Source organism: Salvelinus namaycush, chromosome 5 (genome assembly GCF_016432855.1).
Source record: "Salvelinus namaycush isolate Seneca chromosome 5, SaNama_1.0, whole genome shotgun sequence".
NCBI lineage: Eukaryota > Metazoa > Chordata > Actinopteri > Salmoniformes > Salmonidae > Salvelinus > Salvelinus namaycush.
In genome coordinates this window covers 55,260,811-55,287,512 of record NC_052311.1, presented here as the reverse complement: position 1 = coordinate 55,287,512, position 26,702 = coordinate 55,260,811, and the positions used below count along the sequence as shown (strand labels likewise).

The 26,702-nt window shown below is 43.3% G+C and overlaps 1 protein-coding gene across 4 annotated transcripts in view; it reads right to left on the bottom strand.

The window, feature by feature from the left end:
- Positions 1-26,702, bottom strand: part of LOC120048505 (oxidation resistance protein 1-like) — a 66,714-nt gene that overhangs the window by 22,823 nt on the left and 17,189 nt on the right. For 2 of the 4 annotated variants that reach the window (XM_038994538.1, XM_038994540.1), the window contains exons 3-4: positions 9,520-9,627; positions 6,311-6,424 (exon numbers count right to left, since the gene is read on the bottom strand). The exons of 1 other annotated variant lie outside the window; for it this stretch is intronic. In XM_038994538.1, coding sequence (XP_038850466.1) covers positions 6,311-6,424; positions 9,520-9,627 — 222 coding nt within the window. The remainder of the gene's footprint in view (positions 1-6,310; positions 6,425-9,519; positions 9,628-26,702) is intronic. One more of the 4 variants, XM_038994539.1, reaches the window with a different exon arrangement.

The following is a 26,702-nucleotide window of genomic DNA, read 5'->3' as shown; positions in this document are numbered from 1 at the left end:
CTTCCCCATTCAAGTCAATGATGGCATAATGGGTGAACTGGCGCCCATTTTGAGTGTACCCATAGGAGCAAAGCAGGAAGTAAAAGCAGGAAGTGTACCCATCAATATGTGCTATGATTTGTTGATTCAACTCAACTTACATTGCAAAAAATACATTCCATTGCATGAGCCACAGTTAACATCATTTGAATGAACATTCTACATTACCACAAAAATTATAATAACAGGCAGCCGTTACCAGGCAGCCATTGCGAGTGTACCCATGAGTTTACCAGTCAAATTGCCAGGGTTAGAGGTTCCAAGCCCATTCTATTCATCGTTTGCTACAACACCTTGCTTGTTTCAGCAGGGGGCAACAAAGTTTCATCACGTTGTTAAGAGCCCATGTTATCACAGAAACTGAATTCAACCGCATAAACGCCTGGCCATCAAGCCTTCAGTCAGCTGTTCAAAAAAAAGGAGGGAAGAAAATGCAGGTCATTTTATTTATGACGGTCTTTATCCATAAACGTTTGTGCCAACCCTACTAGTCATTTCTAGGCACTGTCTGTCAGATGTACTCCAGCTCCTCCAGTGTAAACAATGATAATGATTTATCCACAGATGGGGCATCTGCTGCCTGCAAACACCATACATGGTGGGACTGGTCTTTGTGAGTGAGGCCACATGGCCTGCTACCGTGCCAGGCTGTGTGACTGGCTGCAGAGCCAGACGGAGGGATGGAGAGATGGAGGGATAGGGAGGGTGTGGGAACAGGAGCCAGGCGGAGGGATGGATGGAGGGATAGTGAGGGTGTGGGAACAAGAAGATGGAGGGATAGAAGGTTGGAAGGATGAAGGGATAGGGAAGGAGGGTGTGGGAACATGGCACAGACAGAGAGATGAAGAGTAGACGTGCAGGTCTGCTGTGTGTGAGACACCAAACCCACAGCTGTCTGCTGGCCTCTTGACACCCTCCCACACCTCTCCTGTCTCTGTCTCTCTGGGAGCACCAGCCCACGACTACTGACCCACAGGCACACTACTAGCAACACACACGCACACACACACTGGCAGCTCATGTGGCTGAGGGGGCAGCTCAACATGCTAGACAAAAAAACTACTGGCTGGGATTCCAACCCGGGCACTCTGGCACACAACAAGACTGTGTTAGCCCTTTGAGCTAAAACCTAGGCCTTCACTGAACCACCACTGTTACAGGAACATTATACATCAGTAGGAAAGAGAACATGACACTTGAGTGGTGCTCTCCTTGGTCGGTCACTGTCAGTGATCAGTGATCATCCACTTCAGATGGATATCTACAGTGCTTCACCCCTCCTCTCTTCACTGGCACATTCACTTCCTAGTGACTCATGCTCCAGTCCTCTCTGTTCTGCTGCAGTAATACTACAGCAACATGACAAGAGGTATTCACAGCCTCCAATAACACACAGCTCTAGGCCGCATCCCAAATGGCACCATATTCCCTATATGGTACGCTAGTTTCGACCAGGGCTCATAGGGCTCTGATCAAAAGTAGTACACAATATAGGGAATAGGGTGCCATTTGGGACACAAACTAACTGTCCCCCAGCAGCACATAGCTGACAACAGAAATCCGAACACTGGCCTGGTTTAAAATAAACAGTCCTAACATGTCCTTCTTTCTCTCTTAGACAACATCCTCCATCCCCCTATCATCACAGGAGAGGAGGCAGATCACAGGAAGGAAGGGGTGGTGTGTGTGTGTGTGAGTGTGTGTGGTGGTCTAACGCAACACTGTGAGCTAACCCTTCCACTCTGCCCTATCATTTGTATGAGAGATACTCTTTAACAGTGTTCCAGTCTCTATCTGTCATCATGGTGTTGTTCATACCATAAACCAGCATTAGGCAAAGTATGCATAATATACTGTTTCCCTCAGGTACTTGGACAGCGGTCATATACACTGAGGATTGTATGTTTCATGTGTTAGCCTGATTAGGGTTCTAATTCAGGGCTAGGGGTTGGGGGAATGGGCACCCCATAACACATCAGAGTCTGTCCATAAGAACTTAAATACCAATGTGAACCCCACAATTGTCAAAGATATCGACGTGTGTGTGTGTCTCTGTGAGAGGTGTACACTGGCCGACCGGAGAGTGAGAGAGGCTAAAGATGGAGCAATGGAGAGAGGGAGGGATGGGATGGTGTTATCACATGGTGCTTTGATCCCAGAGGCTATGGGAAATCAATCCAGTCTAGAGCTGCTTGCTAGGTGGAAGGAAGAAAGCTGACCCTGATATAATGCTATGGATATTGCATCCATCCATTGAGCTGCTGCTGTTTGCTTTGCCAAGGGTGCATCCCAAATGGCACCATATTCCCTTTAAAGTGCACTACTTTTGACCAGGGCCTTGATCAAAATTTGTGCACTATAACAGGAATAGGGTGCCACTTGGGACGTGCCCATAGTAGCACAATCCCTCTAATAATATATATATATGTGATGGTTGTTTTTTTCCACTTAGTAAGCCTATATTGCAGGGATCATCAAAAAAAATTATTGAGCGGATGGTCGGGGAGCAGGAACATAATAAAACGAGTATTTTTAGATTGCAAATTGACTTCAAGAAGCAAAAAAATATATAAGATTTGACAAAAACATAATAATTTCAAACCTTGATTACATTTGGGGACATTGCCCTACATAGGGTGCCGTCTTTCGGATAGGAAGTTAAAACAGGTGTCCTGACTCTCTGTGGTCATTCAAAATCGCATGGAACTTATTGTAAGAGTGGGGGTGTTCACCCGGTGTCATGGCTAAATTCCCAACCTGGACTTTGAATGCACAGAGATACTGTGATGAGATCCTGAGGCCCATTGTCGTGCCATTCATCCGCCGCCATCACCTCATGTTTCAGCATGATAATGCACTTCATGGAAGCTGTAAATGTCCCAGTTTTTCATTGGCCTGCATACTCACCAGACATGTCATCCATTGAGCATGTTTGGGATGCTCTGGATTGACATGTATGACAGCGTGTTCCAGTTCCAGCCAATATCCAGCAACTTCGCATTCAAGAGGAGTGGGACAACATTCCACAGGCCACGATCAACAGCCTGGTCAACTCTTTGCGAAGGAGATGTGTCGCACTACATGAGACAAATGGTGCTCACACCAGATGCTTTCTACATTGTAGAATAATAGTGAAGACATTAAAACTATGAAATAACACATATGGAATCATGTAGTAACAAAAAAAGTGAGATTTTTCAAAGTATCCACCCTTTGCCTTGATGACAGCTTTGCACACTCTTGGCATTCTCTCAACCAGCTTCACCTGGAATGCTTTTCCAACAGTCTTGAAGAAGTTCCCACATATGCTGAGCACTTGTTGGCTGCTTTTCCTTCACTCTGCGATTCAACTCTTCCCAAACTATCTCAATTAGGTTGAGGTTGGGTGATTGTGGAGGCCAGGTCATCTGATGCAGCACTCCATCATTTCCTTCTTGGTCAAATAGCCCTTACACAGCCTGGAGGTGTGTTTTGGGTCATTCTCCTGTTGAAAAACAAATGATAGTCCCACTAAGCGCAAACATTGATTTGTTTAACACTTTTTTGGTTACTACATGATTCCATATGTGTTATTTCAAAGTTTTGATGTCTTCACTATTATTCTACAATGTAGAAAATAGTAAAAAATTAAGAAAAACCCTTCTAAAGTAGGTGTGTCCAAACTTTAGACTGGTACTGTATATACCCACCCCAAAAATATATATACTGTATATATATTTTGCTCAGAAAAATTGGGAGGGGGGCAAAAAAAACACCTCCAGGCCAAAACTACCTGCTAGTTGGGGAACCCTGCTATAATGATTCATGAGCATTTTTAGGAAGACCGAGGGACTCTTTTAGCCAAATGTTTGACCCCATATATTAACACTCCACAACATCCAGTGCCATTTACACTACAATAAAACATAACAGAATAGAATGACTAGTGACTAGGACAAGGAATTAATTCCTTCCCAGACCCCTTCAGGACAAACCACCTGCCTGCCTGAGCTTCCGTCCTGTACTGTATGGCCTTGCAGACAGGCTGTAATGTAGACTAAACATCAAAGGCAGAGAGAGAGTAGAAGGCTAGAAGTGGAATACTGTGGAAAATTTAACCACAGCTCCCCCATGTGGACATGTACATGTTCTGCAACCATGAGCAGAACAAACATATACTGTAAATTCATGAGATGCATCTTTTGAATCTTTCATCCTGATTCTCCTATAGAGACAGGAGGATGTTGGCAAGGTGGCAGAGTAGAGGTGAAACAGCAAGGTCCGGGCTGGGTTACCTGAGCAGCTGTAGTTTGGCACCAGCCCATTGGACACCAGCCACCCTGCAGCGGGCTAGGCAGGTAATTTACACTAGTCCTACTTTCCCTGGCCCTAAAAATAGTGGCCTACTCTGTTCTGTGCAACAGAAGGAAGGAAGTGAGGGTGCCAGGACACAACAGAACAGGATAGGACAGGGAGAGGGAGAGAGGTCAGGAGGACAGTGAGCTAGGCTGGCTACGGTCACAGCATGAGATTCAAATGCCAGCACAATGGCTAGCCAGCCATGACATCTCATGCCTGCCAGACATTACAGCCTGTTCTGTGCGGCCAGTGGAGCCTGCTAAGGGGAGGACGGCTCATAATAACGTCTGGAACGTCGCGAATGGATTGGCATCAAACTGTGTGTTTGATACCATTCCACCCAATCCACACCAGCCATTACCACGAGCCCGTCCTTCCCAATTAAGGTGCCACCGACCTCCTGTGTGTGTGGCCACAAAAAGGGTTTTATAATTAAAAGATCATTGAGGTTTAGAAAAAGCATTGTTCAGGTTATTAAGGTCCTTCCTCCTCTACCTTGTAAACCATACTGGATCTTTACTCCACGTCCTGTTGAGGTGATTTACACTCCCCTGTCTGTCCTAGAAACACATCATGCTTCCTCTCTCTGAAATAACTGCTGTACGCGTTCCAAATGGGACCCTATTCCCTATGTAGTGCACTACTTTTTACCAGGGCCCATAGCGCCTGGTCAAAAGCATTGCACTACATAGGGCATAGGGTGCTATTTGGGACATGCAGGCTGTCTCGCTGGTCATCTGAGAGAACGAGCTCCGTTCATTAGTTTCTCTAAATATCAGACAGAGCATCACACTAAAAAGCTTAATTTCTCCACAGTCACACACAGCCCTTCTCCCTCAGATCCTCTTCCTCCGCTGAGAGCCAAGAAATAGGCTCCTGTTCTTACAGGCATGACCTAAATAGATAAGCTAAATAAACTAATGATGGGATCCTTCTTCCAGCCTGAGCAGTGTTGAATTTATGCAGCTAGTTTGGAAAGGCAGCAGTAGCAGAGGAACCCATTTTCTGATAACATTCTGACAAAACAGTGCCTTGTCGCCATGGAGACCACCTGGGACAAACAGTCATATTTCTTTGGGGGTCAGAAGGTTCCTGTGTGTTTAATGATTGGCTCGTTTGGTGCTGGGTGGAGAGGGCAATCTATGGAGCAGGAGGGTGACACTCCTGACCTGGTCTGAGAACAATGGAACATGTCAGCTTCCAGTATTCCATTACAGAGGACTAGATAGGCCTGATTCCAGACCTGCTAGAACCAACCATACTTAAGGGCATTTTCCCAAGCTATACTGCACTGACATGGTTACAGATCCACCATAGTTGCTGGAACAGTGAAAACCTGCAGATATTTGATCCCCTGTCCCTCCCTTGGATCACACTCAACTAACACATTATTCCCTCTTATATACTGAGGTTGTCAACACGACCGTTCAGTAAATAACAAACTAACTTTATTGGCTGCATGCTTCTTTAAATGGAGACTAAATGGAACAGTAAAAGCAGTGGCATTTCAGCTATCACCGCCCCAGAGCAGAATTGTGTGAGGGAAGTTAACCTAACATCAATGTAACTATTGCTTAATGGGCAGAACAAAGAGCCATTCTATTACCTGGAGCCAGAGCCATACATCAAGTCTGTATACTGTAGGTCAGCAAACAATGGAGAATTAGTACATTACAGGCTTATTCTGCTCATAAAACATAATGCATCACTTATTGTCTGGCCTGTCCCCGATTGTCTGGACAGTATGAGAGTTGGCCCTTCACATTTTAAATCGGATTTGTGATAGATGTTTATGCAGGATTTCTGATAAAGCCTTCTATCTCACTCTATGATAGGTGTTGTACGTATGTGTGTGAGTGCTTGAGAGCAGACGCATGGTGAAGGGAGAATGCCAACGCGTTCATTGCGAGTGTGTGTGTGAATGCCAACATACCGTCACCTTCTCTAAGTCAGCGTCTGAGGAGGTGGGAGACAGAGGGCTGATGGGGCTAAGGGAAGGGGAGCTCCCCACACTGGATATGTGCTCAGGATCAGGAACGTACAGAACCTGCAAACACAATCCATGTCTGGATTTAAACAGGCCGACACACAGAGAAAGGAACATACAGTTGAAGTCGGAAGTTTACATACACCTTAGCCAAATACATTTAAACTCAGTTTTTCACAATTCCTGATATTTAATCCTAGTAAAGATTCCCTGTCTTAGGTCAGTTAGGATCACCACTTTATTTTAAGACTGTGAAATGTCAGAATAATAGTAGAGAGAATGATTTATTTCAGCTTTTACATATTTCATCACATTCCCAGTGGGTCAGAAGTTTACATACACTCAATTAGTATTTGGTAGCATTGCCTTTAAATTGTTTAACTTGGGTCAAACATTTCGGGTAGCCTTCCACAAGCTTCCCACAATAAGTTGGGTGAATTTTGGCCCATTCCACCTGACTGAGCTGGTGTAACTGAGTCAGGTTTGTAGGCCTCCTTGCTCGCACACGCTTTTTCAGTTCTTCCCACAAATTTTCTATAGGATTGCTTTGTGGATGGCCACTCCAATACCTTGACTTTGTTGTCCTTAAGCCATTTTGCCACAACTTTGGAAGTATGCTTGGGGTCATTGTCCATTTGAAAGACCCATTTGCAACCAAGTTTTAACTTCCTGACTGATGACTTGAGATGTTGCTTCAATATATCCACATAATTTTCCTTCTCATGATGCCATCTATTTTGTGAAGTGCACCAGTCCCTCCTGCAGCAAAGCACCCCCACAACATGATACTGCCACCCCCGTGCTTCACGGTTGGGATGGTGTTCTTCGGCTTGCAAGCCTCCCCCTTTTCTTCCAAACATAACGATGGGCATTATGGCCAAACAGTTCTATTTTTGTTTCATCAGACCGGAGGACATTTCTCCAAAAGAAGTACGATCTTTGTCCCCATGTGCAGTTGCAAACCGTAGTCTGGCTTTTTTATGGCGGTTTTGGAGCAGTGGCTTCTTCCTTGCTGAGCGGCCTTTCGGGTTATGTCGATATAGGACTCGTTTTACTGTGGATATAGATACTTTTGTGCCTGTTTCCTACAGCGTCTTCACAAGGCCCTTTGCTGTTGTTCTGGGATTGATTTGCACTTTTTGCACCAAAGTACGTTCATCTCTAGGAGACAGAACGCATCTCCTTCCTGAGCAGTATGACGGCTGTGTGGTCCCATGGTGTTTATACTTGCGTGCTATTGTTTGTACAGATGAACGTGTTACCTTCAGGTGTTTAGAAATTGCTCCCAAGGATGAACCAGACTTGTGGAGGTCTACACATTATTTTCTGAGGTCTTGGCTGATTTCTTTTGATTTTCCCATGATGTCAAGTAAGGAGGCACTGAGTTTGAAGGTAGGCCTTGAAATACATCCACAGGTACACCTCCAATTGACTCAAATTATGTCAACTAGCCTATCAGAAGCTTCTAAAGCCATTACATAATTTTCTGGAATTTTCCAAGCTGTTTAAAGGCACAGTCAACTTAGTGTATGTAAACTTCTGACCCACTGGAATTGTGATACAGTGAATTATAAGTGAAATAATCTGTAAACAATTGTTGGAAAAATTACTTGTGTCATGCACAAAGTAGATGTCCTAACCGACTTGCCAAAACTATAGTTTGTTCACAAGAAATTTGTGGAGTGGTTGAAAAACAAGTTTTATTGACTCCAACCTAAGTGTATGTAAACTTTCGACTTCAACTGTACATGCAAAGACAGAAGTGACTATGAAAATATGTTTTCAGCATGATTTATGACATCCCAAGATGGACAAACAACAAAAAGTGAAAGCACACATTTTCTGTCCTAAAACCATCAGATATAATATATCTCACATTGTGTCTGATGTTTTTAAGAGTTCATAATGATATGACTAAGTCATCATAGGATATGTTGAATATAGTTATTGTCCTGTGAGTGTGTCTGTTGTTCAAGCAGTAGATTAGCATGTGTTGTTGGCGTTAAGGATCTTGAGAGGCCCTACTTGTGTCTCCTTGTCCCCATGCAAGCAGGGCCAGACAGTTAAGTGGTGGTGAGTGTTCTGACTGAATAGGCCCAGTGTGACGCCATGGCAGGCTAATGCTAACAAGTGTAGCCAGGGACAGAACTGGAGTTTTTCTAGTTCCAGTGTGTGTGTGTGTGTGATAATACTGGTGGAGCTAGGGCAGTGTTTGGTCATGGAACCCAGTAGAGATGCTGAGAGCCCTCCAGAGCTGGCTGGCTGGTTGGAAACAACATCAACAACCCTGCATTGTGCATCATGTTGCTGAGAGCTGCTACTGACTCTGACTATCAATGTGATTGCAGACTCCCTGGCTTGACTCTCCATTTAAGTAGATTCGAGTGGCTCTGGTTCTGACGCCAGGAAAATACCAACTTTGGCTGTTTGTCATGTTTTAGGGTGCTACTTGGCCTCAGACTGAGAGTTCAATAGGACAAAACCAAAAGAGGGAGACATTGAGCCCAGCGAAATGGCTTTATCAGGGTTCTGCTCTGTAGCTACGGAACGAAACAATCCAAAACTAAGTAAAAGTGGGAGGTACTATCTGAACTTTGTCCAATAAGACATGCTTGTTTTTTGTTTTCCGTTGTCAAACGTTTTACTCCTAATGAACAGGACCCATGAAGTTGTACCTTTTTAATGGTATTGCCTGAGGACTGGAGGGATTTCAACACTCTGTTTCCCATGACACAGATGTCTTAGTGGAATAAACACACAGATTGTTTTAACTCTTGTGAGTGGTTAGTAGTGACACCAGTATATGCCATTGACAGAATCAGTGGGAAGAGAGAGCAGGGATGAGGAGTGGGTGAGTGTTAGTGGTTGTGGCATGGAGGATAGATGCAGTGAGAGAGACACACCAAGCATGAGTGTAGTAGATTGGTGTTTCCCAATCCATTCCTCAGGGAACTCCTCCAGGACTGTACATTTGTGTTACAGCCCAGTATTAGCACACCTGATTCAACCTAATCAAGGGGTTTGTGACTACAGTAGTTGACTATTTGAATAAGGCGTGCTAGTGTGAGGCTGGAACAAAAAGGTGCTGCCCAGGGGATCTCTGAAAGGAAGGGACTGGGAACCAGTGATGGGTGTACAGTAGATTGTGTTCACACCTGGCCAGGACAGACGGCTCTGGAGAACAGCTTGTTGAGCTGAACCAGCTCGTTGGGTGTGGTGTCAAACTTGAGCGCTATGTTGTTCAGTGTGTCCCGCGTCTCCACCTGGAGGACCACAAAACAGAAGAGAAGCACAGAATATCAAAACTCTTGTACTGTGCTGGCTGGTCCTCCTGGGTTAGACTGAGTCCCACATGAGAAGGAGAGAAACTCTGCTGTATTATCTTCTCTCAGAGATTAACATGGACTTTGTGTGTAGTAGTGTATTCAGACTGGCTTGGTGTAGTGTATTCCGACTGGCTTGGTGTAGTTCAGTAGTGTATTCAGACTGGCTTGGTGTAGTTCAGTAGTCTATTCAGACTGGCTTGGTGTAGTGTAGTAGTGTATTCAGACTGGCTTGGTGTAGTTCAGTAGTGTATTCAGACTGGCTTGGTGTAGTTCAGTAGTGTATTCAGACTGGCTTGGTGTAGTTCAGTAGTGTATTCAGACTGGCTTGGTGTAGTGTAGTAGTGTATTAGACTGGCTTGGTGTAGTTCAGTAGTGTATTCAGACTGGCTTGGTGTAGTTCAGTAGTGTATTCAGACTGGCTTGGTGTAGTTCAGTAGTCTATTCAGACTGGCTTGGTGTAGTTCAGTAGTGTATTCAGACTGGCTTGGTGTAGTTCAGTAGTGTATTCAGACTGGCTTGGTGTAGTTCAGTAGTGTATTCAGACTGGCTTGGTGTAGTTCAGTAGTCTATTCAGACTGGCTTGGTGTAGTGTAGTAGTGTATTCAGACTGGCTTGGTGTAGTTCAGTAGTGTATTCAGACTGGCTTGGTGTAGTTCAGTAGTGTATTCAGACTGGCTTGGTGTAGTTCAGTAGTGTATTCAGACTGGATTGGTGTAGTGTAGTAGTATATTCAGACTGGCTTGGTGTAGTTCAGTAGTGTATTCAGTCTGGCTTGGTGTAGTGTAGTAGTATATTAGACTGGATTGGTGTAGTGTAGTAGTGTATTCAGACTGGCTTGGTGTAGTGTAGTTGTGTATTCAGACTGGATTGGTGTAGTTCAGTAGTCTATTCAGACTGGCTTGGTGTAGTGTAGTAGTGTATTCAGACTGGATTGGTGTAGTTCAGTAGTGTATTCAGACTAGATTGGTGTAGTGCAGTAGTGTATTCAGTCTGGCTTGGTGTAGTGTAGTAGTGTATTCAGACTGGATTGGTGTAGTGTAGTAGTGTATTCAGACTGGCTTTGTGTAGTTCAGTAGTGTATTCAGTCTGGCTTGGTGTAGTGTAGTAGTGTATTCAGACTGGATTGGTGTAGTGTAGTAGTGTATTCAGACTGGATTGGTGTAGTGTAGTAGTGTATTCAGACTAGATTGGTGTAGTGCAGTAGTGTATTCAGTCTGGCTTGGTGTAGTGTAGTAGTGTATTCAGACTGGATTGGTGTAGTGTAGTAGTGTATTCAGACTGGCTTGGTGTAGTTCAGTAGTGTATTCAGTCTGGCTTGGTGTAGTGTAGTAGTGTATTCAGACTGGATTGGTGTAGTGTAGTAGTGTATTCAGACTGGATTGGTGTAGTGTAGTAGTGTATTCAGACTGGATTGGTGTAGTTCAGTAGTGTATTCAGACTGGCTTGGTGTAGTGTAGTAGTGTATTCATACAGGATTGGTGTAGTGTAGTAGTGTATTCAGACTGGCTTGGTGTAGTTCAGTAGTGTATTCAGACTGGCTTGGTGTAGTTCAGTAGTCTATTCAGACTGGCTTGGTGTAGTTCAGTACTGTATTCAGACTGGCTTGGTGTAGTTCAGTAGTCTATTCAGACTGGCTTGGTGTAGTTCAGTAGTGTATTCAGACTGGATTGGTGTAGTGTAGTAGTGTATTCAGACTGGATTGGTGTAGTTCAGTAGTGTATTCAGACTGGCTTGGTGTAGTTCAGTAGTCTATTCAGACTGGCTTGGTGTAGTGTAGTAGTGTATTCAGACTGGCTTGGTGTAGTTCAGTAGTGTATTCAGTCTGGATTGGTGTAGTGTAGTAGTGTATTCAGACTGGATTGGCGTAGTGTAGTAGTGTATTCAGACTGGATTGGTGTAGTGTAGTAGTGTATTCAGACTGGATTGGTGTAGTTCAGTAGTGTATTCAGACTGGCTTGGTGTAGTGTAGTAGTGTATTCATACAGGATTGGTGTAGTGTAGTAGTGTATTCAGACTGGCTTGGTGTAGTTCAGTAGTGTATTCAGACTGGCTTGGTGTAGTTCAGTAGTGTATTCAGACTGGATTGGTGTAGTGTAGTAGTGTATTCAGACTGGCTTGGTGTAGTTCAGTAGTGTATTCAGACTGGCTTGGTGTAGTGTAGTAGTGTATTCAGACTGGATTGGTGTAGTGTAGTAGTGTATTGAGACTGGCTTGGTGTAGTTCAGTAGTGTATTCTGTCTGGATTGGTGTAGTTCAGTAGTGTATTCAGTCTGGCTTGGTGTAGTTCAGTAGTGTATTCAGACTGGCTTGGTGTAGTGTAGTAGTGTATTCATACTAGATTGGTGTAGTGTAGTAGTGTATTCAGACTGGCTTGGTGTAGTTCAGTAGTGTATTCAGACTGGCTTGGTGTAGTTCAGTAGTGTATTCAGACTGGATTGGTGTAGTGTAGTAGTATATTCAGACTGGCTTGGTGTAGTTCAGTAGTGTATTCAGTCTGGCTTGGTGTAGTGTAGTAGTATATTAGACTGGATTGGTGTAGTGTAGTAGTGTATTCAGACTGGCTTGGTGTAGTGTAGTAGTGTATTCAGACTGGATTGGTGTAGTGCAGTAGTGTATTCAGTCTGGCTTGGTGTAGTTCAGTAGTCTATTCAGACTGGCTTGGTGTAGTGTAGTAGTGTATTCAGACTGGATTGGTGTAGTTCAGTAGTGTATTCAGACTAGATTGGTGTAGTGCAGTAGTGTATTCAGTCTGGCTTGGTGTAGTGTAGTAGTGTATTCAGACTGGATTGGTGTAGTGTAGTAGTGTATTCAGACTGGCTTGGTGTAGTTCAGTAGTGTATTCAGTCTGGCTTGGTGTAGTGTAGTAGTGTATTCAGACTGGATTGGTGTAGTGTAGTAGTGTATTCAGACTGGATTGGTGTAGTGTAGTAGTGTATTCAGACTAGATTGGTGTAGTGCAGTAGTGTATTCAGTCTGGCTTGGTGTAGTGTAGTAGTGTATTCAGACTGGATTGGTGTAGTGTAGTAGTGTATTCAGACTGGCTTGGTGTAGTTCAGTAGTGTATTCAGTCTGGCTTGGTGTAGTGTAGTAGTGTATTCAGACTGGATTGGTGTAGTGTAGTAGTGTATTCAGACTGGATTGGTGTAGTGTAGTAGTGTATTCAGACTGGCTTGGTGTAGTTCAGTAGTGTATTCAGACTGGCTTGGTGTAGTTCAGTAGTCTATTCAGACTGGCTTGGTGTAGTTCAGTACTGTATTCAGACTGGCTTGGTGTAGTTCAGTAGTCTATTCAGACTGGCTTGGTGTAGTTCAGTAGTGTATTCAGACTGGATTGGTGTAGTGTAGTAGTGTATTCAGACTGGATTGGTGTAGTTCAGTAGTGTATTCAGACTGGCTTGGTGTAGTTCAGTAGTGTATTCAGACTGGCTTGGTGTAGTTCAGTAGTGTATTCAGACTGGCTTGGTGTAGTTCAGTAGTCTATTCAGACTGGCTTGGTGTAGTGTAGTAGTGTATTCAGACTGGCTTGGTGTAGTTCAGTAGTGTATTCAGTCTGGATTGGTGTAGTGTAGTAGTGTATTCAGACTGGATTGGCGTAGTGTAGTAGTGTATTCAGACTGGATTGGTGTAGTGTAGTAGTGTATTCAGACTGGATTGGTGTAGTTCAGTAGTGTATTCAGACTGGCTTGGTGTAGTGTAGTAGTGTATTCAGACTGGCTTGGTGTAGTTCAGTAGTGTATTCAGTCTGGCTTGGTGTAGTGTAGTAGTGTATTCAGACTGGATTGGTGTAGTGTAGTAGTGTATTCAGACTGGATTGGTGTAGTGTAGTAGTGTATTCAGACTGGCTTGGTGTAGTTCAGTAGTGTATTCAGACTGGCTTGGTGTAGTTCAGTAGTCTATTCAGACTGGCTTGGTGTAGTTCAGTACTGTATTCAGACTGGCTTGGTGTAGTTCAGTAGTCTATTCAGACTGGCTTGGTGTAGTTCAGTAGTGTATTCAGACTGGATTGGTGTAGTGTAGTAGTGTATTCAGACTGGATTGGTGTAGTTCAGTAGTGTATTCAGACTGGCTTGGTGTAGTGTAGTAGTGTATTCATACAGGATTGGTGTAGTGTAGTAGTGTATTCAGACTGGCTTGGTGTAGTTCAGTAGTGTATTCAGACTGGCTTGGTGTAGTTCAGTAGTCTATTCAGACTGGCTTGGTGTAGTTCAGTACTGTATTCAGACTGGCTTGGTGTAGTTCAGTAGTCTATTCAGACTGGCTTGGTGTAGTTCAGTAGTGTATTCAGACGGGATTGGTGTAGTGTAGTAGTGTATTCAGACTGGATTGGTGTAGTTCAGTAGTGTATTCAGACTGGCTTGGTGTAGTTCAGTAGTCTATTCAGACTGGCTTGGTGTAGTGTAGTAGTGTATTCAGACTGGCTTGGTGTAGTTCAGTAGTGTATTCAGTCTGGATTGGTGTAGTGTAGTAGTGTATTCAGACTGGATTGGCGTAGTGTAGTAGTGTATTCAGACTGGATTGGTGTAGTGTAGTAGTGTATTCAGACTGGATTGGTGTAGTTCAGTAGTGTATTCAGACTGGCTTGGTGTAGTGTAGTAGTGTATTCATACAGGATTGGTGTAGTGTAGTAGTGTATTCAGACTGGCTTGGTGTAGTTCAGTAGTGTATTCAGACTGGCTTGGTGTAGTTCAGTAGTGTATTCAGACTGGATTGGTGTAGTGTAGTAGTGTATTCAGACTGGCTTGGTGTAGTTCAGTAGTGTATTCAGACTGGCTTGGTGTAGTGTAGTAGTGTATTCAGACTGGATTGGTGTAGTGTAGTAGTGTATTGAGACTGGCTTGGTGTAGTTCAGTAGTGTATTCTGTCTGGATTGGTGTAGTTCAGTAGTGTATTCAGTCTGGCTTGGTGTAGTTCAGTAGTGTATTCAGACTGGCTTGGTGTAGTGTAGTAGTGTATTCATACTAGATTGGTGTAGTGTAGTAGTGTATTCAGACTGGCTTGGTGTAGTTCAGTAGTGTATTCAGACTGGCTTGGTGTAGTTCAGTAGTGTATTCAGACTGGATTGGTGTAGTGTAGTAGTATATTCAGACTGGCTTGGTGTAGTTCAGTAGTGTATTCAGTCTGGCTTGGTGTAGTGTAGTAGTATATTAGACTGGATTGGTGTAGTGTAGTAGTGTATTCAGACTGGCTTGGTGTAGTGTAGTAGTGTATTCAGACTGGATTGGTGTAGTGCAGTAGTGTATTCAGTCTGGCTTGGTGTAGTTCAGTAGTCTATTCAGACTGGCTTGGTGTAGTGTAGTAGTGTATTCAGACTGGATTGGTGTAGTTCAGTAGTGTATTCAGACTAGATTGGTGTAGTGCAGTAGTGTATTCAGTCTGGCTTGGTGTAGTGTAGTAGTGTATTCAGACTGGATTGGTGTAGTGTAGTAGTGTATTCAGACTGGCTTGGTGTAGTTCAGTAGTGTATTCAGTCTGGCTTGGTGTAGTGTAGTAGTGTATTCAGACTGGATTGGTGTAGTGTAGTAGTGTATTCAGACTGGATTGGTGTAGTGTAGTAGTGTATTCAGACTAGATTGGTGTAGTGCAGTAGTGTATTCAGTCTGGCTTGGTGTAGTGTAGTAGTGTATTCAGACTGGATTGGTGTAGTGTAGTAGTGTATTCAGACTGGCTTGGTGTAGTTCAGTAGTGTATTCAGTCTGGCTTGGTGTAGTGTAGTAGTGTATTCAGACTGGATTGGTGTAGTGTAGTAGTGTATTCAGACTGGATTGGTGTAGTGTAGTAGTGTATTCAGACTGGCTTGGTGTAGTTCAGTAGTGTATTCAGACTGGCTTGGTGTAGTTCAGTAGTCTATTCAGACTGGCTTGGTGTAGTTCAGTACTGTATTCAGACTGGCTTGGTGTAGTTCAGTAGTCTATTCAGACTGGATTGGTGTAGTTCAGTAGTGTATTCAGACTGGATTGGTGTAGTGTAGTAGTGTATTCAGACTGGATTGGTGTAGTTCAGTAGTGTATTCAGACTGGCTTGGTGTAGTTCAGTAGTGTATTCAGACTGGCTTGGTGTAGTTCAGTAGTGTATTCAGACTGGCTTGGTGTAGTTCAGTAGTCTATTCAGACTGGCTTGGTGTAGTGTAGTAGTGTATTCAGACTGGCTTGGTGTAGTTCAGTAGTGTATTCAGTCTGGATTGGTGTAGTGTAGTAGTGTATTCAGACTGGATTGGCGTAGTGTAGTAGTGTATTCAGACTGGATTGGTGTAGTGTAGTAGTGTATTCAGACTGGATTGGTGTAGTTCAGTAGTGTATTCAGACTGGCTTGGTGTAGTGTAGTAGTGTATTCAGACTGGCTTGGTGTAGTTCAGTAGTGTATTCAGTCTGGCTTGGTGTAGTGTAGTAGTGTATTCAGACTGGATTGGTGTAGTGTAGTAGTGTATTCAGACTGGATTGGTGTAGTGTAGTAGTGTATTCAGACTGGCTTGGTGTAGTTCAGTAGTGTATTCAGACTGGCTTGGTGTAGTTCAGTAGTCTATTCAGACTGGCTTGGTGTAGTTCAGTACTGTATTCAGACTGGCTTGGTGTAGTTCAGTAGTCTATTCAGACTGGCTTGGTGTAGTTCAGTAGTGTATTCAGACTGGATTGGTGTAGTGTAGTAGTGTATTCAGACTGGATTGGTGTAGTTCAGTAGTGTATTCAGACTGGCTTGGTGTAGTTCAGTAGTGTATTCAGACTGGCTTGGTGTAGTTCAGTAGTGTATTCAGACTGGCTTGGTGTAGTTCAGTAGTCTATTCAGACTGGCTTGGTGTAGTGTAGTAGTGTATTCAGACTGGCTTGGTGTAGTTCAGTAGTGTATTCAGTCTGGATTGGTGTAGTGTAGTAGTGTATTCAGACTGGATTGGCGTAGTGTAGTAGTGTATTCAGACTGGATTGGTGTAGTGTAGTAGTGTATTCAGACTGGATTGGTGTAGTTCAGTAGTGTATTCAGACTGGCTTGGTGTAGTGTAGTAGTGTATTCATACAGGATTGGTGTAGTGTAGTAGTGTATTCAGACTGGCTTGGTGTAGTTCAGTAGTGTATTCAGACTGGCTTGGTGTAGTTCAGTAGTGTATTCAGACTGGATTGGTGTAGTGTAGTAGTGTATTCAGACTGGCTTGGTGTAGTTCAGTAGTGTATTCAGACTGGCTTGGTGTAGTGTAGTAGTGTATTCAGACTGGATTGGTGTAGTGTAGTAGTGTATTGAGACTGGCTTGGTGTAGTTCAGTAGTGTATTCAGTCTGGATTGGTGTAGTTCAGTAGTGTATTCAGTCTGGCTTGGTGTAGTTCAGTAGTGTATTCAGACTGGCTTGGTGTAGTGTAGTAGTGTATTCATACTGGATTGGTGTAGTGTAGTAGTGTATTCAGACTGGCTTGGTGTAGTTCAGTACTGTATTCAGACTGGCTTGGTGTAGTTCAGTAGTGTATTCAGACTGGCTTGGTGTAGTGTAGTAGTGTATTCAGACTGGCTTGGTGTAGTTCAGTAGTGTATTCAGACTGGCTTGGTGTAGTTCAGTAGTGTATTCAGACTGGCTTGGTGTAGTTCAGTAGTGTATTCAGACTGGCTTGGTGTAGTTCAGTAGTGTTTTCAGACTGGCTTGGTGTAGTTCAGTAGTGTATTCAGACTGGCTTGGTGTAGTGCAGTAGTGTATTGAGACTGGCTTGGTGTAGTGTAGTAGTGTATTCAGACTGGCTTGGTGTAGTTCAGTAGTCTATTCAGACTGGCTTGGTGTAGTTCAGTAGTCTATTCAGACTGGCTTGGTGTAGTGTAGTAGTGTATTAGACTGGAGATGGTGGATGAGGGCTGTTCATTAAATAGCACCACTGACTACACTAACTGGAGGTAAGGAATAGCATATGTTTACATGAATGTCAATATGAGCCTTGTTTCACCATATGACCTTACTCACATGATACCAACCCACCAGACAGACACCTGACGTTCACATTCAATCATCATCCAGTTTTGATTGACATCTTAGTATATTTGGCCCAGTGGATGAACAAACTTAGTAAAGGGGGACACAGGACGTAATTTACATACATTATACTATAGGCCTACAGCTTGTACAGTACTGTCTGTGTGCTATTTCAATGTCTCTTAGAGGATGCAGACTGAGTGTCACAGATCTAACAGCCTGTGTGGGTTGACATTGAGGCAGACTGGCAACTATTCGATCTACTTCCTGTAGCCAGCTGTGTCCTTTAAAGTGCATTAGCCAGATTCTTCTGGTAGCTATATAACTGCACTACAGAGATATGTGTCTGAGCTGGTAAATAACTCACAAGTCCTGTGGGGTTCTGCCTACCAACTAACGATGACAGGGATGTCAAGAACTCATAGTTTGTGGGAGAGGGGGCTTGTGGGAGAGGCAGGAGAACAGAACAGACGGTGTGTGCGTGTGTGTGTGTGTGTGTGTGTGTGTGTGTGTGTGTGTGTGTGTGTGTGTGTGTGTGTGTGTGTGTGTGTGTGTGTGTGTATGTGTGTGTGTGTAAAAGCAGGGCTGCTGACAGTGACTCTGAGTTGTATAATGGTGGATCATGGTGCAGTCATGAGACTGGCTCAGTCAGGTGACTTCATAGGACAGAGGAAGGAAATAATTCATAACAACATGGAGGAATGTCATTGTCTGCTCTTCTACACTCGTAAGATAAACAACTTCTTCCCAGACAGGAGGACCGTCTTGGGCCTAGACGGAAAGACAGAAAAACACACACACACGCCACGCACGCAACGCTCGCACACCATGTACACACGCACCCACACACACACACACACAGTCATAAGCAATGCAAGCAGGTATTAACATGTGCGTCAGACACACAACTCAACAGACACATTGGAAAATGAATAAAGCAGGAATATTGTGTCTGTGACAGTCACATATGACACCAACATAATCATTTTCAAATGCTACAAACATAGAAGAAACAGAAGAATACAGAAATACAGAGAAATACAGAAGCTCAAATACAAAAACAAAAGTTCAGCCTTACAAGCAAACCACAACGGCCATGTTGCATGCACGAGCGTTGCAAAATAAATGTACACATACATGTGAACTAGCATCTGCCTAGCCAAGCGCTAAAATAGTACTTGGTTCTATTTGAGAGACTCCACGCTCTGCAAGTCCCATCCTTATTGGATATCAGTTATTGAAGGTCTATGCGCTGTCATCAACTCTAATTCGGCTGGAGACACAGAATATTCTCTTCCTAGTCCATTGTGGATTGACGCAGTTTATTCAATAGCATAAGCTAAAGTAATGAGTAATAGCAACAGTAAAGAAAAAACATCCAGTGTTTGATCAATATGTTTGGAGTGTTGACAGTCAACATTGTTGTAACTGACTTCAACATGCATCGCACTTCTCCTCAAATAAAAATTACTAGGCTCCCGTAATTTGAATATGTTTGGAGGAGCGCGTCTTTGGTAACCAGACAAGAGGTGCTCTTTGGAAATGGGGATGGATACAAGCCGAATGGAGTAGAGTAGCCTATGCACTGCAGATAGGCCTATGTGAATTGTGAATAATGCAAAAGCATGACAACAAAAGGAGACCATTTAGAAACCTTTTATGGATAGCCTACTTGGCTAATGCATGGCCAGGATAAGAAAGGTAAGGTAGGTTAAGGGTAGCCTATAAGGGCTTGTTCTTTAGTCAAACAAAATGTAAAACAAGCTAATGTTTCAGGAAAATAACTTGAATGTTTCTAAATACAAGTGTCACCGGATCATCTCATCTCTCGTTCCATGATAGGCATATAGCCTACATGGAGTTTTTTTTAGGCATATAGCCTACATGGAGGGGTTTTTAGGCATATAGCCTACATGGAGGGGTTTTTAGGCATATAGCCTACATGGAGGGGTTTTTAGGCATATAGCCTACATGGAGTTTTTTTTAGGCATATAGCCTACATGGAGGGGTTTTTAGGCATATAGCCTACATGGAGGGTTTTTTAGGCATATAGCCTACATGGAGGGGTTTTTAGGCATATAGCCTACATGGAGGGGTTTTTAGGCATATAGCCTACATGGAGTTTTTTTTAGGCATATAGCCTACATGGAGGGTTTTTTAGGCATATAGCCTACATGGAGGGTTTTTTAGGCATATAGCCAACATGGATTTTTTTTTTAAGGCATATAGCCAACATGGAGGGTTTTTTAGGCATATAGCCTACATGGAGTTTTTTTAAGGCATATAGCCAACACGGAGGGTTTTTTAGGCATATAGCCTACATGGAGGGTTATTTATGCACATCTTAAATAATGAGAGGAGCTGGATAAAATAATGTACAATAGGCTACATAGATAAAAAAGTGGATGCTCCCAAACTAGATTTATTTCAAAGCGGTGTCACGAGCCAAACCCTTTATGATAGTCTTGGCTACTTGGTGAATGCAATGGGCAGGACAAATAAAACTACCTTCATTGAGAAGAGGGGAGGCTATGCTTGGTTTTTAATCAAATGAAACGAAATGGGTTTACGGGCACAAAAGGCACATCTGCGACACTGATCCTCAACACGGGGGCCCCTCAGGGGTGCGTGCTTAGTACCTTCCTGTGCTCAAATCAAATCAAATGTTATTGGTCAAATACACATGGTTAGCAGATGATAATGCGAGTGTAGCGAAATGCTTGTGCTTCTAGTTCCGACCATGCAATAATATCTAACAAGTAATCTAACAATACTCCCTGATCACCCACGAATGCATGGCCAAGCACAACTCCAACACCATCATTAAGTTTGATGCCGACACAACAGTGGTAGGCCTGATCACTGACAACGATGAGACAACCTATAGGGAGGAGGTCAGAGACCTGGCAGTGTGGTGCCAGGACAACAACCTCTCCCCTCAACGTGAGCAAGACAAAGGGAGATGATCGTGGACTACAGGAAAAAGAGGGTCAGACACGCCCCCATTCACATCGATGGGGCTGTAGTGGAGCAGGTCGAGAGTTTCAAGTTCCTTTGTGTCCACATCACCAACAAACTATCATGGTCCAAACACACCAAGAAAGTTGTGAAGAGGGCATGACAACGGCTTTTCCCCCTCAGGAGTCTGAAAAGATTTGACATGGGTCCCCAGATCTTCAAAAAGTTCAACAGCTGCACCATCGAGAGCATCCTGACCGGTTGCATCACCACGTGGAACGGCAACTGCTACAGAGGGTAGTGCGTACAGCACAGTACATCAGTGGGGCCAAACTTCCTGCCATCCAGGACCTATATACTAGGCGGTGTCAGATGAAGGTCCAAAAAATTGTTGAAGACTCCAGTCACCCAAGTCATAGATTGTTCTCTCTGCTACTGCACGGCAAGCGGTACCTGAGCGCCAAGTCTGGGTCCAAAAGGCTCCTTCTACCCCCAAGCCATAAGACTGCTGAACAACTAATCAAATGGCCACCATCGTCAATCGTCAATTTGCATTGACCCCCCCCCCCCTTTGTTGTTACACCGCTGCTACTCGCTATTTATTATCTATGGATAGTCACTTTACCCCTACCTCGACTAACCTGTACCCATGCTCATTGACTTCTGTTTTTATTTTTTAACTTTAGTTTATTTAGTAAATATTTTCTTAACTCTATTTTCTTAAAACTGCATTGTTGGTTAAAGGGCTTGTGAGTAAGCGGTAAGGTCTACTACACCTGTTGTATTTGGTGCATGTGACAAATACAATTTGATTTGATAACTTGCGTTCCATGTGCATATGGGCACTGTGCGTCATGGCTGGATAGGCTGCGCCTCCGCTCTCAAAATCCATGCCATAACCAATCGTGTTACCACGAAGTCCAGCTTTTGGTTGATTTTAAATATCCCCACCAGCGTTACCTGAAATTGGCCCTTTGGCGCACGTTTTTAAGGACACACCTCAGATATTGCCACCCCTTCCATCTCAGCGCAAGTGAGCTCATATAAGACAGCTAAATGACCAATCCTGGTGCAAGGGTTAGAAAACAGAAGAGTGCCAGCTTTAACAGATCGAAACTGCAAAAGAGCGTGTGTTTGACAACTGCACTGGCTTAACACCAGCAGAAAATAGAGCCCCCAATGTTCATGTCCCAGGACAAACTAGCTGGCAACAGTTAGCTAACTAAATTGTCCATGAATGTTTCATGTGTGTTTAGAACTGACCCAAAATTAATATAATTGATTCACAGTTGATTTTGGTATTTTAACCTACGTGTCATGATCGCATCTGGTGGGGATAGATAAAATCAACATGATGGCGCACGCATGGCTGATGTAGTCAGCATGGTAGCAACCATGGACCTCTATCTGTGTGTGGTGTTAGGGAGGAGTGACTAAAACCTGCAATATGACCCGACTAAATTCACATAGAAATGTGAGTTATATATATGTAATTGAAAGCAAGTCTAAGAAGCTGTACATCTGTTCTATGTGCGCTATTTCTATGCTACCTGTTTAAGTATCTTTTACTTTTGTTTTTGTACACCAGCTTCAAACAGCTGAAAATACAATATTTTTGGTTATTAAAAATATATTTCACAGCGGTTTAGATGGTACAATGATTCTCTACACTACTTGTTTTGTCACATAAAATTAAATTAGGCAAACTATTAGAATTTTTGCTACCAGGAAAGGGCGGTGTGATTTATTCATATTGCACCTTTAATTATTCTATACACCCTGTTTCTTTCACAACTTAAAATCCCAATACCATCTTTAGAAGACAACAAAACAATTCTCATCGTTCCAGTGCGAACTACATGGGGAAAGTGTGAAATACTTTGTGAGATGAGGACTTCACTCACTCGTTATTTTGGATGTTAACTGAACCGGACACCAAGCTAAATAACTAAAACAGAATCAATATCAAACCACGCCTGTATAAATGCTGGAAATGACAAAATTATGTAAGGAACTTTTTAATATAACCAATAAACACTCTGGCTGCATCTGAAAAGGCACCCTATTTCCTATATAATGTAGTGCACTACGTTTGACCAGGGCCAGCACATGGCTCGGTCAAAAGTAGTGAACTAAACTCAGCAAAAAAATAAATGTCCTCTCACTGTGAACTGTGTTTATTTTCAGCAAACTTAATATGTGTAAATATTTGTATGAACATAACAAGATTCAACAACTGAGACATAACTTGAACATGACAATAAGCTCAGTCCGATGATGCTGTGACACACCGCCCCAGACCATGATGGACCCTCCACCTCCAAATCGATCCTGCTCCAGAGTACAGGCCTCTGTGTAACGCTCATTCCTTTGACAATAAACGCGAATCTGACCATTACCCCTGGTGAGACAGATCTGCGACTCGTCAGTGAAGAGCACTTTTTGCCAGTCCTGTCTGGTCCAGCGACGGTGGGTTTATGCCCATAGGCGACGTTGTTGCCGGTGATGTCTGGTGAGGACCTGCCATACAACAGGCCTACAAGCCCTCAGTCCAGCCTTTCTCAGCCTATTGCGGACAGTCTGAGCACTGATGGAGGGATTGTGCGTTCCTGGTGTAACTCGGGCAGTTGTTGTTGCCATCCTGTACCTGTCCCGCAGGTGTGATGTTCGGATGTACCGATCCTGTGCAGGTGTTGTTACACATGGTCTGCCACTGCAAGGACGATCACCTGTCCGACCTGTCCCCTTGTGGCGCTGTCTTAGGTGTCTCACAGTACGGACATTGCAATTTATTGCCCTGGCCACATCTGCAGTCCTCATGCCTCCTTGCAGAATGCCTAAGGCACGTTCACGCAGATGATAAGGGACCCTGGGCATCTTTCTTTTGGTGTTTTTCAAAGTCAGTAGAAAGGCCTCTTTAGTGTCCTAAGTGTTCATAACTGTGACCTTAATTGCATACCGTCTGTAAGCTGTTAATGTCTTAACGACCGTTCCACAGATGCATGTTCATTAATTGTTTATGGGTCATTGAACAAGCATGGGAAACAGTGTTTAAACCCTTTACAATCTGTGAAGTTGTTTGGATTTTTCGAATTATCTTTGAAAGATAGGGTCCTGAAAAAGGGACGTTTATTTTTTTTGCTGAGTTTATATAGGGAATAGGTTAAAATACCAATCACTATAGCAGACTCTCACTGTCGATGACAAATCTTTTAGAACTGCCAAATCAAGGACTACTGTGATTGATTTGTAGTCTTATCCGATTTGTAACAGATCGGCTTTTACAACATATCATGTTGATGAATAAAGTGTCTTGAAAAGGAAGGCAGAGAAAGGCACTGCTGTTGATATCAGAAACCAAACAGTTGGACTAGGAGACACCGCAATGATAACCACCACATTTACAGCCTATAACATGGGCAATAACAACATCTTAAAAGTACAAGCTCAACAATAAAGCTCTACAATATTTACAACTTGGTATGCAGTACTTAAGAATACTTAGAGCGGCAGTGTTAAATTAGGTGTTACTTATATTTTTTCGCAGGAGATTGAATAAAAGTCTGTCTCTTCGGACAGAACGCCAACTCCTATTTTAGCTTGTTGGGAACATAGGCAGACAGTCAATATCCACCACATACTGTTACAGTCTGTAGCTCCAACACTAATGCTGGCAGCACAGTCATTCATCCAGACTAGTTCAGCTGTAGTAGCACACTGCGTTCATTCTTCCTGTGTACCATTTGCTAACATCTCATCCATGGACTATTTCTTTGTAGCTTTAGCTCCAGCATTTCGGCACCAATACAACCTGTTTCAGCACTGTTTCCCTATTGGATGGTAATTTACTGCCTGTTGATGGGAATCATTAATTAACTATTCTAATTATTAAATGTGTATTGTCTAACTGTTAGAGTCTAACAGTTAGACAATCTAATATTAGGAGGACACACACACACACACACACACACACACACACACACACACACACACACACACACACACACACACACACACACACACACACACACACACACACACACACACACACACACATACAGTATGTTACAGACATCCTGGTGACTGGTAATGGTCACCTTGTCTGACTGAGAGGACAAACTGACTCAAGAAGGACAGACAGACAGAGCTGACTAATGGTGCCATAGAAAGACACACATGACCAAAACTCTACCCTGTGGTGGAACATCAGACTGGATCCAGACAGACCCGTGGAACAGCAGCGTGTAGCCTACCATCATGTTGATGCTTGCTAGGTCAGCTACAACCTGGCCCAGATACAGTAAATGCATTAAAAAATATATATAGAGACAACATTTTCTAATCCAGGGATTAATCAAGCCAATGCAATTCCCAATAAACTGATGTCAAAACTGATTGAATCCAAAACAAGGTGAAATGTGAGTCACAAAACAAGAAAATTAGTCAGTGTGCGCAATCAAACAGGAATGAATATAGGATTATACGTTCTGCAAATGGTTTAATCATCCAGAATGTAATATCAGAAGGACTATCGCTCCAGAGGCTTACAATGCAGCCTGTCTGATGAAGCCTGGATATGTGCATATGTGATGACAGTTGCCATAGCGACTTTGTCTTTACCACCCTAATGGCATGCATTGTGTGTGCCACTGCTGTGCCGTTGTTCATCAGTCAGATATTACAACTGACAGCTAGGACAGACATTCTCCCAGTCAGAGGCAGAGGACACAGAACAGCAGAGAAGACCGTGACTCCAATTCAAGCCAAGTGTTTTGATTTTTAATCTGAGGGTATGCTGCTATTGACACACTTGTTGAATTATGCAAGAGAACGTGACAACAACAGTAATTCATGAGGCAGTCTAGACAGCGCAGGTGAGTGCAGGTAAGGTAGACAGAGCTAGTGTTTGGTGGTTACAGCCCCCTCCCCTTTATGTTAACTTAAAGATATATGCAAATACACAGTGTATTTCTGCAAATTAGGCACCTATCATTTTCTTTATATATAAAAAAAAACAAAAAACAATCAATTACCTGAATTCCCACCAAAATCATTATTTGTCCGTGCCAGTAAAGTGTTTTATGTGCTATAACTCAGTCAATATCTGATGGATTATAACAATTTAAAAAGTTGGACGTATCTCCATCCATTGCCCAACTGTTGCATCTATTAGAATTGTTTTAAAAAAACGTAAAAACAGTTGGATAACCATTGCTACTTAAACATTTGAACCAGGGGCCGATGCATATGGTGAATCATTACATCCCTTATAGGAACCATATGGGCCACATACATTGGCCTAGAAGAAGCTAACAGAACATGACATTGCCATGACTACTACATCTCCATGGTGCTATAGTAGGTGAGAGGATAGTGGAGCTGCTGTACATGCGTTGACGTTTGACTGCTGCTCATCAGAGTTGTTATTGTGACAAGAGTGGATGGTGACAGTGCTGATGACAGCTCTCCTCTCCCTCTCTCACATACATACAGATGTGAAAAGCCTGAACAGTGGGCCCATTCTGGTCCGCCACCACCACCACACCAGTGTGAATAATGCTATCAATAGGAGTGATTGTGAGGATCCAGTCCCCCACTGACTGACTCATCCATTTCTAGTAATCAATTCAATTCAACACACACGCGCACACCGACACACACACAGTCTTGTACAGCTAACCTTCTGGGGACACACAATTCAGTCCCAGTCAAAATCCGACGTTCCCTAACCCCTAACCCTAAACCTAACCCGTACTCTTACCCTAACCCTAACCTTAACCTTAATTTGGGGTTCCCGAGTGACGCAGCGGTTCGAGAGCCTGGTTCGATCCCGGGCTGTATCACAACCGGCCGTGATTGGGAGTCCCATAGGGCAGTGCACAATTGGCCCAGTGTCGCTCGGGTTGGAGGGTGTGGCCGGGGTAGGCCCGTCATTATAAATAAGAATTTGTTCTTAACTGACTTGCCTAGTTAAATAAAGGTAAAATAAAATAAAATAAAAATGAACCCTAACCTTAACCCAAAAAACCTAACCCTAGCTCCTAAAACTCACCCTCTCCAGACCGGCCTGATGTACAATATAGAAACAGGGCAGAAAGTTGCAATAGGCCCGTGCA